The 12946-nt window shown below is 43.7% G+C and overlaps 1 protein-coding gene across 4 annotated transcripts in view; it reads right to left on the bottom strand.

The window, feature by feature from the left end:
• The window catches only part of LOXHD1 (lipoxygenase homology PLAT domains 1), a 146430-nt gene extending 133997 nt beyond the window's left edge, over positions 1 to 12433 (bottom strand). For all 4 annotated transcript variants that reach the window (XM_074932653.1, XM_074932654.1, XM_074932655.1 and 1 more), the window contains exon 1: positions 11725 to 12433. In XM_074932653.1, the coding sequence (XP_074788754.1) occupies positions 11725 to 12145 (421 nt within the window). In that variant the 5' untranslated portion in view covers positions 12146 to 12433. The remainder of the gene's footprint in view (positions 1 to 11724) is intronic.
• Between the last annotated feature and the right edge of the window lie 513 nt (positions 12434 to 12946).

Below are 12946 nucleotides of genomic sequence, written 5' to 3'. Positions count from 1 at the left end.
CATCCACAGGGATTTTATGGTTACCCTTGAAGCTTCCAAGTGCATCCACAAAGTCTCCCTCTTCCTTTACTAATTCATGAGATGTCAGTATGTAGCGGTTTTGCATTTAGCTGTCTGACATCACTGAGAGTTATAGTAGGGAACCTTTAAGCTCCTCAAAGAGATCTGCTCTCAAAGGGGAGTTTGGGGGGGCTGATTCCACCACATCAATATCACCTCCTCACATTCAGCTGAGAGACCAGTCCTAAGCAGACACTGCAATGTTTTACCCGATGCACACCTCAAGAGTTTCTGGTTTTCCCATATTAGTCGGCAGAACTTGAAATATGAACTTTCTTCAGAGCTTTGCAATAACTTTTGGCTTCCATGATGTAAAAAATAACTCCTTATATGTATTCCTGCTGATCTTGCACTTTGAGATGTTATTTGGCAGAGATATCTTAGCCTCTCCATGGATGAATAGCTTTGCGCCCATCATATCCTTATTTCCTTCTTGGTCAAACATAAGGTGCAAATTATGACATTCCCATGTCCCTGTGTCAAATACTGGCTCTGGTCATCCCCCTCCTGTCAAACATGGACAGAATGCCTCAAATGTCTATACCTCTCCACCCAGGCTGCTGCTTGGGCAGGTCATTAAGCCAGTGTTAAGGTGCTCCTGTTGATCTGTGCTACTCCTTAATGCTTTTCCTACCAGTGTTGGCTGAGTTCATCATGTGCCATGAGTAGAGGAGCCCTGAAGAGAGGCTGCAAAAGCAAAAAGGAGAGTACTGGATCCCAGTTTGAACATTGTCCTGCTGCATAGGCCAGTGCTCACAGGAAAACACCTACATTTACGTGATTTTAATTGGCAATCAATCACACCCCCAAGGTCAAGGTAAGTCTATTCTTGCCCAGAACATGGCCAAGTTACAGTAATCTACAGTGCTAGTATGGGAATGCTTGACTTTCAGACCAGTTTCCAAATCTTGCTTTTCTCCCAGTGGGCTAGGCAGAGTCAATACAAAGCTTTTAATACAGCTACTGATACAGAATCTTTTGTTCCAAATGTTATCTCAATCAAGTGGAATTTGGTTCACTTATCGGGTAGATATTGAATCCCCAGCTTACTCCACTGTTCAGCTATCTGGCATGAAGTCTTCAGAAACTGGTGAAAGTTTCAGCAAGCTGAACAGAACTGATTTGCTATGGGCTGCAGACCTATTACTGCTTTTCATGGGCACATACAAGCTCAGTAAAGGAAATAATAGACACTAGCTTCTTTGCTGAAAATAAGCATTCAGAAATGGTCATTTCAAGCACAAGATACAGACAGCATAAAATCAGCATCAAGTTACATTGCAGCATTGCTGGAAGAATTTACATCCATTTCCTTGTCTTGCAGAAAGAGCTGATACTATAAATGCATCCATTCAATGGCCAGAGTAAGAAACACTCACCTCAAAATGGTTGCTAAAATTATTGTAAAGTTGTAAGGAGTAACAAGTGGAGGCTGAGATACTCTGGCTAAGAGCATGCAAAATTCCTTAGATCCACAAGGAAGGAATATCTTCAGGGCAGAAGAGTGCTATGACTGATAAATTCAGGTTTTTCTGACTCAGACAACATGGGACTGCTTAGCACCAGTTATGGCAGTGACTACAGACCCCTTCAGGTCACATTCTCATACAGTGAATGTGGAGAACAGAACTGGAGCTCGTGATGGTGCCTAACTGTTGTGGCACTTGGTAGAAAAAAATTTGTCACTGTTATGCCACAAGAATGATTAAACAGGTGGTATAAGACAGCAAAGCTCATCAGGAGTCATCAAAGAGTTTGTGTAAGGAAGAGGGAAAGCCGAAACGAGAGCTGAGCCATGCTGGTAGCACGGGCAGGGAAATAGCGGGGGTGAAAGCTCCAAGGTGGCTGCAGACATGAAACATCCCAGAGTGCACAGAAGCGTTGGTGTCCTGGAGGCAGCCTGCCAGCCTCCAGTATCTCTGCCTTTTGCTCCTCTCTGAGCTGATCTATCACATGCCACCACACACCGCACTCACCTCATCTCCCTACCTGCTTCCTCAGAGATCCCCAAACCCATACCTCCAGGCTGCACGAGAAAAGGTGAGCAAAAGCTAAACCTTCCTACACCAGAGCAGTGGAAGAAAGCGGCATGATGCTGTCTTCATCTTGAATATAAACTCAAAGCAATGCAAACTGCTTTGAAACTATGAAAAATCAGAGCTACCTTCAGATGCGTCTGTATTGCAGGATGCATTTACCTCAGCAGCGGTGATGATTGTTTGCACCTCACCCCATTTCCAGTTAGGAATTCACTGATTATCCTCAATATTCACTTAATGTTGACTCATGCAAAGCATCAATTACTCTGGCTCCTACTGAAACACTTCAGCATATGTTTGTCTTGGAGCTCCTGAAGAGTACCTTGACATTTATGCAAAACACTTGGAAGTTTTTAAGGGCCTGTGCTGACTGTTACCCGTTATGTTTGCCAAAATGATGCTCTAAGCACATAAACACACCAGACTATGGTTACAGTTTTATCAGGACCATCCTTTACCCACCATGAAGATGAGCCTTTGAAATTAGCACTTGTTTGTTTTTACCAAACCATAGTTTGAGCGATAATTTCTTGTCATACGCAAAATGAGTCAAATTCTTCTCTCATTCACTCCGGGGCAAATCCTGACTAACTCCATTGACTTGAGCACAATTACTTTGGATTCATATTGGCAAAACTGTGAACAGATTTGGGTCTCACACACTACAAGAGATTACTTGCTTTTTATAAGCCTTAGCAAAAGCAGCTTTTGAATCCGGTATGGATGCCAAATTAATTATTCAGAGCAAAAGAGGGATTTTTTCCATTAATATTTGGACTGTCTGCACACTGTTATACATTTTGTTATTCATAGTATATAAAGAATTGCAGAATTAATAGTATCTTGCATTTTGAGACACTTCACAGACAGGAATTAAGGAAGTTTCCTGCAAACTTACCACTAGTACACATAGACAGCATTATCTTGAGCTTTGAAAGATAATTTATCTCTTAAAATATAAATCCAAAGCTGAATACCGTCCTGTCTGTTCCCACAGGCAGAGTAGTTGTTGTTTGGAGTTTGTTTTACTTCATCAGCTATTGCAAAATCAACATTTCATTCTCATGCACGGTAGGAAGCCAAACTTGATTCATATGGTGATACAGCTATCACTTAAAAGTGCTTTTGCCTTAGCACCACCAAAAAACACATCTTAGTTCTTTGCTGGAACAGCAAAGCAGAATTAGCTTAGCAATCGACGTCTTTGTCACTCAAGATTAAATTGAGCTGGAGGAAAACACTGTGCCTCAGGGGAGAAAAACATTTTCGAGAAAAACCTGCTCCATTTCTTTCATTATCTTTTGGAGACAAGAGGGGCCTGCCAGGACACAAGGTGCCTCTGAATCACAGCTGTGGACAAGAACATTAGACATTGGTGTCCAATGGGAAGTGTAAAATGCAGCCTGGGTAAAATATGACATTGATTTCACCTGCAGCAGTGAGTAAAATCTGTGGTAGAGCAACGTGTTTGCAGAATGCAACTGGAAGTAATTCTCTGCGATCATATCACCAGATTCAAACAAGAGCTCCACTTTCGTCTGGTTGTCTAGGCAGCAGCACAACGAAGACCAAGGAGAGATGCTCTCCTTGCTGCCAGCTCTGACCCCCAATACCCAGATATCAGGAAGAGCAATTTCCCCAAAGATCATTTTTTGCTGCCCCCCCAATACCCTTGGTCTGGAGGCATTGCAGGTGTTGGACACTGGAGGTTTCCTGGCATGAGCAGGGCACTTCTCCCTGCTTGTTTCTGGGGAATGGCTGAGCTGATTTTGCAGAGAAAAACATATTTGACAATGACGTGTTTCGAAACTGCTCATCCTGAGGTGGTGAATCCAGCAGGACCGTGTTTGGGAATCAACAGCTGGCAAAGCCACCAGCAGGAGAGGACTGGATGATTCTGCGAGTGGGGACAGTCACCCCATGGCAGGCACACTGCCTGCAAGCTGAGGGTGACACTTCGCCCGTGGCAGCTCTCAGCTGAGGAACCAGCACCTTTTGCTCCTGAGACCTGATTTCCAGCTGCATTTCAAGTCAATGTGTGACATAAGCAAGGACAGATACCTGCCAGAAGCTTGCTATAAACACAAGCTATGTGTGTCACCTATATTTACACACACATTGTGAGATGTCATTATGAATTAATTATAACTCCATGACTTAACCATTCATGACAGACAGCTACTACTATCCAACTAGCACCCTAGAAAAGATTTTTTTTAAAAAAACAAATATGAATGGATACAAACTGTGATCTTCCCACCTCCTACCTCTTCCTTCTTCGCAAATACCTCCTGGTTAACACTTGCAGCTCATAGAGTAAGTCTGATAGGACTACTGCTACGATACAGACGTCTGCAAAATGGAGGACACCAAATTGATGTGAAATCTAAATGTCAGGGGATGAAGTGCCAAAAAGACGCAGAAGTTTCTAACAGCCACATCGAATTACAGCAACAGTGAACAACTAATTCGTGACATGTGTCCAGTGGGTATTGTAATATATATAAATCCATCAACAAAAGCCACAATTAGTATTTACAGTGTGGTTTTAAGTGTTGCCATTCAGGTATTTGCGACACTTTCATTGCACAGCCGTATCCAGCAAGGAAAAGAAAACAAAAGGCAGAAGAAAAACTCCTCTGACAATACTTGGGGAAACATCTGCACCCACAAGGCACTCTGAATAAACAAATATTTGTTGGAGCAGCAATAGTCAGCCAAGAGGAGGCTTTAACTGGACAAAAAGTATGTTGTGAATCTGGAAGTTATGTCCTGGTTGCATCCTCAACAGCTGACACAGAAACTCCTGGTAAATCATAGCACGACGACAGTGGTCAGATGCTCTCAATACCAACCCCACCAGGAGTCTGTTTTCCTGGAGCTCAGATGGGTAAACCACCTCACCTGAGCCTGTGCAGGGAATTGACACAAGCTGGAATAAAAATGTGCCCTGGGTCCCTGTCCGTGCTTAGTCCCTTACAGATTAGTACAATTTTCTGCCCGGGCTTTCCATTTGGATGGAGGTAAATCTGCTGTTTTAATGGCACAGTATTCAGATCCAAATACCCAGGGACATGGTGATAAACAGCTTCATGGGGAGTCTGGAAGACATATTGTTAACGAAGTATAAATGGGAATAAAACTCATAATCCTTAAAATACTAATGCAGTCCTGAACCTGGGAATTTGATGCCCCAGTGGAGGGAACTGCTGTACCTGTGAGCAAAAGCAACTCCTCAGTTTTCTTTCTGTAACCAGAGAATGAAAAACTACCCAGGCCAATCTTGTATTTTCTAAAAATACAGGAATCTTGATTAGTTAATTAAGGGTTAAAAAAAAAAAGTGGGAAAATTACAAGGAAAAGAACACCAAATCTATTTGAAATTTTTCAAAGTCTTCAAGTTCTAGTCCTGCATCCTCTAAAGATCACCTTCCTCAGAGAGACACCTTCCACACCACCTCAGATGTTACAGATCGTTAAATCTAGGCTGATGGGACTCATGGGTTGGGGGGAACACATTTAGGATTGAATATATTAACCTGCATTTAACATCTGTTTCTCAGGGAAATCTTGTTCAGTTTCTCTTCAGAAACTCTCAGATATTTTCTTTTAATGCCCCAAAACCCAAACATTCAGTCTAAAAAGTAGCCACAGACAACTGAGGATATAAAACTGAGCTTGCCATACCATTCAGATTTAAGTGTTTTGGGTGTGTGGTGAGCAGCAACGCTGGAAAACTGCAGCCCTCACACGTGTGGGTTTTACAGGCATCAGCTGGCACATCAGCTGTGCCATGCGTTTGGCAGCCCGGCACCTACAGCTGTTCCTCGATGCTGTTTTTGGTGCTGCCAGCTGGGCTGAGCCATCCCAAACGGATCGTGTGTGCGTAACGAGGATGGCTTCTGCATATGCTTGGGGTTCCCGGGTCCTGCCCAGGGAGAGGGAGAGGTGGGGGGTACAGAGGTGCTCGCTGCCCCCTGGCCCCGTACCTGCACTTGCTCAGCACACACCTGCAAATGAAAGGAGACATCTGCAAGGGCTTGCTCTGAAATATTTGTTTGATCTCATCTGCTTTACAATGCTGATTTTCCACACCAACTACTATCGGCAGCCCTGCTGCAGGTCAATGGCTGATCAGGGAGGATGAAAAGTTGCTGTGATTCCTTGAAGAGCCCCATCACAGCATATTAACGACTCATGTCCAATTTTTAAGACCCCATTTCATCAGGACACCTCCAGGCAACTTTGACTCTCCAGTGGGACTACACAGGTGTAGTGGGAGGTGTCTAATAGCCAGGCCCAAAGATTTTTTGGAGTGAACATAAAAATATTACCAAGTGCTCCTTCATCTTAATCAACACTTTAAGATCACAACTAATTTAGTGCTGGCTTGTTCTGTCACACAAGCTGATAGTTCGTGTGAAGGCTCATCAGGCAAATTTTAAAAGTGATCTGAACTTTTCAAAACTCGTATTTCACGTGATCATTTGTAACTACAGAAGATGCTGACATGCAAGCAGGTATGATCCATCACAACCCCAAGGCAGGTTGTAGCACCACCTTCTCTCAGGAGCATGCTTTGCATGGCCCACTGGATTACAAGAAAAAAATTGCCACTGCCACAGAAGTCTTCTCTGAATATTTAATGCCTAAAAACAAAGTTCATTTTGGTTGTGAGGAGAGAAAAAAAAAAAAATCCCTCATTGAAAGAGGAATCCTTGTTCATTTTGATTTGGTTCAGGAAGATCAGAGGGTACAAGGCACAGATGAGGTGATTTTGCAACTGATTATCATCTATCATAAAAGTATGTGATACATCTCTCCAGTTCTGTATATAGAAGAGGGAGAGAGCTGGCAACCACACAGCACTTGCTCTCCTCCCCCATTCTGCTGCTAAATTACATTAAACAGAATTTAGCAATAAACTCAGCGTGTCCTGAATGCTTTTTCTGGGTAACCCTTTGCTACAGTTGCTAAAGGAACATGATGTGATAAGAGTAACACAATAAAACGGATGGTGCACATCAACTGAAACGATGACTGGCTTCTGTGTCTATTTAGAAATCAACAGTGGCCCTTTCCCTCTTTCCATCACCATTTGAGACAATGTATTAAAAAAAACCCATGCATTTATTGAGTAGCTTTCTTCATTTTATAATTATTATCAGCACTGCCAATATCACTGAAGTCCTGCTTCACCCTTTGTGCAGTACGGACAAACCAGCAGTGTTTGATACAAAGTGCTCAGCATCTGTCCATGGAGGAGACGACGGCAGCCTCGAAGTAGTGCAACTCCTGGAAGCTAATCCAAGCTTTGCCCCTTGCATGGGATGTACACTTTTCATGGACCTATACAGTATCTCTATCATCATGAGTCCCCTAAGCTTTCCTAGCCATTTACTGCCACACAGATCTGCCATTTAAGAGATTGCCTCTATGGAAGGGTTATCCTCCATCCTGTATAGGAATCCTGGCCCTGGAGATGGTGACCAAGCAAGCATCATCTGACAGGTCTGACTACATGCTACAGGAAAACTTCCAGGAGAAAGGAAAAATCCACTAGAGGATTTTTTTCTCTTTAAAGGAAATACACCCACTTCTTAATACCTGTATCTGAAACTCATCAGGAATAAAAAAGGGCAGAAACGAAAAAAATTATTTTATCATCAGTAGGACCCAAAAGATTGTTTTCCTCTGAAATGAGATATTCCTCTTGGTGAACTACAGCTCTGCAAAGAGGGAAGCCCCAAGATCCCCTGAGTCAGCAGCACTTTACTGTGGCACAGTACAGGAGGGAGCTTTCCACCATCTGCCACAACCTGTGGATGTCTTGGGGGATGTCACCAAGCCTGCAGCTACCAGCTCAACCAGAGGAAAGACTCAGTTAATGGCATAAAATCAAGTATGGAGAAGGAAGTATTTTCTTTCTTCCTACCAGTCCAGAGATATCTATGTCTTGGGCAGAAGTGACACAGAAAACAGATAGTGACACTTGGTCCCTTCCTTCACAGTTCTCTGATGCCAGTCCTGAGCAGAAGGATAAGTAACCATGCCAGTCTCCCTCTTCCCTACTACAGACAAGATTCGAGATATCAAGAGAAAGGTGTGGAGAAAGAGAGAGATGGAGTTCCTGCAAAAGATTGGTGTCAGGTCTCAGGGGTCCACTCTGGACCCCTGATAACTGGTACCTATAGAAGCTTCAATGATGGTTTAGACAGCCAGGGTGCTATATGAACAGTCTCTGGACACCTACTTCACTTTAAATTGATTTCAGCAATTAACTTTACAGTACACAGAATGCCCTGTTTGCGGTATTTGAGGAATGGCAATTCAAGATCATGGAATTCTTTGGGTTGGCAGGTGACTTCAAAGGCCATCTAGTCCAACTCCCTGCCACGAGCAGGAGCATCTTGAACTAGATCAAGTTGCTCATATCTCCATCCAACCTGATCTTGAACACTTCCAATGATGGGACATCATCCACAAGTTACCTAGGCAACCTGTTTCTCACCGACCAGTGTCTCACCACCCTCATCTAAAAAGTGTCTTCCTAAAGTCCAGTATAAACCTACTGTCCTTTAGTTTAAAACCATTGCCCCTTGTCATGTTGCTACAGGCCTTGGAAAAAAAGTCTGTCCCCATCTTTCTTATAAGCTCCCTTTAAGTACTGAAAGGCTTCAATAAGGTCTTCCCAGAGCCTTCCATACTGTACTGCAGAAGCAACTTTGCAAATACTTATTAATAAATAACTAATCTCATTAACACCAGGATCACAGGCATGGACAACAGCTGCAATCTAGTTAAAAATGCCTGCTATCTCTGCTATAATTTTCTCAGATACACTATCACCCAGACACTTGATATCCTTTGTTTTCCTGTCCCCGGGAGCTGGATTTGTCTTGTTCTTCAGTCATCGGTCAAATGTGATGGGGGGCATCCCTTCTTCTGTTTGCTAATACAATAAGATAAAGAGTACATCAGATGACATGGGCACCATTGACTCCCTGATTATAAAACATTTACAACATCTCTCTTCTCTTTTTACAGCAAAAGAAATCACAACTTGTGGACTGAAATATATCTCTACTGAATATTCACCAGTACCAAAGGCAGCCGACATCCCCAAAGCTTCTGTGAGGCTTTTTGCAGAGGGTACATGATTCTCAAAAACCTGACCAACAACAGTCACTTCACTCAGTGGTCCTTTGGAAGAAAAGCAACAGTGGCCTCCAAGTCACAGAAAAAAATCTGCTGTTTTGAATCAAAATAGGAGGGCAGCAGCATAGTGCACGGCAGAAGGAACAGCTGAAACTCAAGCAAGAGGATAGGGCAGAGTTTGCTCCTGAGCTTTTCTTTTTTTGGTGCCAAACTGGCCCAGTAGCAGGTTTTCACTGTTGGAAAACCTCAGTGGCCTATTGATTGCGTACATCCTACCCAACATCCTTCTCCTCTCCCTTGTCCTCTGTTTCATCCCTCACATATGTGTGCACTCCATTCCATAAATATCTGGAAACTGAAGGTGCAAAATTTTGAGACACAGCTCAATGAGGAGAGTCTACGATCCAAGGGAGCAACCATTGGTTCACCCTTGGGACCTTTGGTCACATGACAAGTTTTTGAAGGTCTTGGAGCTGTCATGATAGTAAGTGTTGCAAGTTCTGGACCAAGATCTTTTTTCTGATAGGGACCATAATAATCAAGTCCCTGCTTAATTCATTCCCCAATGTTTCAGCCACGAGCTCTTACTTTCCCTGCAGAAACTGTTGAGAAACTAAGCAGAAGACTGCATAGACATTATTACAACTATTTGATGGAACTTCTCTCTTTAAAAAGTACAACCGTTACTATTCTTCTACTATTAAAAAATCACGGTATAAAGGGAGACAACCTCTCTCTTCCCCTGAAGAGCCATCCCAAATGAAATAGATTTTGTCCATGGCCTAAAAACAGTGTGTATGGGAGGGCCTTGCTTCTCCTGCACCAGAGCTGTTGAATCATTTTTCTTGTCCCAGTAGAGCCATATGGCACCATTACAGAAGTCATCAGTTATAGTTAACCTATAACCACATTGGAAGCGTGACATGCTTTACAGGATTCCTTAGGCATGCTCAGATCTCCAAATTGCCACATACAAGACACGTTATTACTTTAATTACCTTATGGGGAAACCACGGCGCTGAGAGTCTACTGTCCCAGTCAAGCTAGGTTCCATTTGCACGGGTAATGGGGTGGCTGGTGTGACCCCTCAGCAGTCCATTACCTCTTTGCTGCCCACATCTCTGATAAGGAGGCAGCTTCACTGTGCTTGGGAGCATCCTCCTACCTATTGAGGGATTTTCTTTCAATCATGGAGCTACACCGTGGGTCTTTGCTGTTCACCTTGCATTTTTCTCACCTCTCTGCCGTAGTACTGCAGGTTTGCTGGGGAGGCGGGGAGATTACTAGCTGCCACGCAGCAGATAAAATGCTAAAGCGCAATCTTTTTCCACAAGCTGTCTAGATATTTCCAGTCCGATGTCTGCAATTCTTCTCTAGGACATGCTCTTCTAATGAAACAGAGTGCATCATCTAAAGCTTAAGTCACCGCACAGCTCATCATGCACTGAACTAAAGCACCCTGTGCATATAAAATGAGGGGACTATGTGTTGTACCAACACAGTATTAAGGTTTAGACATGAGTAGGAATATTTCCCCAACCTATGTGGTTACTTACAGCAGTTGGAGAGACAGTGTACTGGACCTCCTGCTTCTACATCAATTCTAAGCGGTGCACTGCCTGCTCGTCTGATTGCTGAAATCACCAGCATGCTCCGCCTGCACGTCCTTGAGCAGGACTGTGCACCTTCGCTTACACAAAGGGAGTCATCACAGCATACCAGGTTGAAAGGAACCTCAAGGATCACCTGGTCCAACCTTTCTTGGTAAAAGCCCGGTCTAGACAAGCTGGCCCAGCCCCTGTCCAGCTGAACCTTAGAAGTGTCCTGTGTTGGGGAATCCACCACTTCCCTGGGGACATTATTCCAGTGGCTGATTGTCCTCATTCCCTGAAAAGATTTTCCTCTCATGTCCAATCAGAATCTCCCCAAGATTAACTCATACCTGTTAGCCCTCATCTTTTCCATGTGACTCCTTGCGCAAAGGGAGTCTCCATCTTCTCTGTAGCCACTCTTTAAACACTGGAACACAGTTATAATCTCTCCCCTAAGCCTTCTCTTCTCAAGGCTGAACGAGCCCATTACTCTGAGCCCATTTCTCTCAGTCTTTCCTCACATGGCTGCCCAGACCCTTGATCAACTTTGTGGCCCTTCCCTGGACCCTCTCCAGCCTGTCCACATGTGATAATTGCAGTTTCTGAATGGCACCACAATGCAAATATTAATTAGGAAAATGTAATTACAGCAGTACTATGCACATGGCAAAGTGACTTCATAAACCGAAAAGCTAATAAAGACACAATCTGTCAGTGCCACCTCACATAGTAAAAATTCTTAATTAATTAGAAGTATTCCCCACATGGGAAACACAAGTGCCTGCACCCCCAGGAAGGGTCCTGAGACAGGAATCAGCAGGGCCAACAGCACAGCTGCCTGCTCAAGAGGCAAGATGAGAAACGATGGAGCTGACCTTTTTTTTTGTTGTACTCATCTTCTGTCGCATTGGAGGCGTCCGAATGATAGTCCCGAAGCTCCTGTTCATACATCTCCAAAAAATTGTCATCTGCCTTTCCTTTCTTGGACTTGTCACCTTTCTTCTTCTTCTTTTCTTTTTTGCGTTTTTTCTTCTTTTTTTTTCTGCGTTCATAGTCATCTTCATCATCACTGCTATACTCTCTTCGCTTGGTTTTCTTCTTTTTCTTTTTCTTCACTTCCTCATCAATCTCTGAGTCCTCAGACTTTGATTTCTTTTTGCTTTGTTTCTCCTGGCTTTCATCTTCCCCGTCTTCCTCAGCTACCTCCTCAGCTACCTCTTCCACTACCTCCTCTTCCTCTTCCTCCTCTTCCTCCTCCTCCTCTTCTACTTTGTTCTTTTTGGTCTTTTCTTTCATGTCATTGTTTTTCACCCCTACACTTTTAATAACACTCTATGACTGCCTTAACCTCGCACTTCTACCACCTACCCTGGCTTCTTTACTGATTACCAAAGTCCTTTAATCCTCCTCTCCCTACCTAGGGCTGGGCTGCCTTGTTTCGCTGTGTCTTTTCTCCCCACCAGCTAAGCGTAGGTATGTGCTGGAGTCCCTGGTCCTTCCCAACCCACGGGTGCCAACAGCTCCTTCTGACTCTTCGTGCCTTCCTTCACCTCCTTGACTGAGGCACCTCCCTTTCTCTTTTGTCTCTCCTGGTCTTTGGGTTTTCTCCTTTTCACTGTTATTATTTATTCATTGGTCTGTGCTGAGAACTTTCTCTTTTTTTCAGAGCTGCCTCAGCCTCCACTCAAGGTCAGTTGACAGTCTGGGTCTATGGTATCAGGATGTGCCAATCAAGGTTGCGGCCCTGGAAAATCGGTCAGATAAGGGCACGTGGTCAAGTCGCTTCTTGTCCTTCACATGCCAGTTCAGGACAGAGGAAAACAAAGGCATTTCTCCTCCTCATAACATGTAGCAGCTTCAGAATCCTCATGAAAAATTACTCAGTGCTATCCAGTCATGTGGTTATAAGACAGATGGGCAGGTGAAAAAGGAGACCCACCAAGCAACCATATCGCACTGGTCTGCATTTCCTCTCCATTATTCATGGTGTCAGGATCACCTTACTGATAATAAAGGTCTCAACTTTACGTGGATTTTTTTTTTTTTTTTTTTTTTTTGACCAGGCAAGCGACCAGAAAAAAAACCAAACACTTCCGG

This window comes from Athene noctua, chromosome Z (genome assembly GCF_965140245.1).
Source record: "Athene noctua chromosome Z, bAthNoc1.hap1.1, whole genome shotgun sequence".
In the NCBI taxonomy this organism is placed as follows: domain Eukaryota; kingdom Metazoa; phylum Chordata; class Aves; order Strigiformes; family Strigidae; genus Athene; species Athene noctua.
Note: the sequence above shows the minus strand (reverse complement) of the source record. Positions and strands in the feature narration are given on the sequence as shown.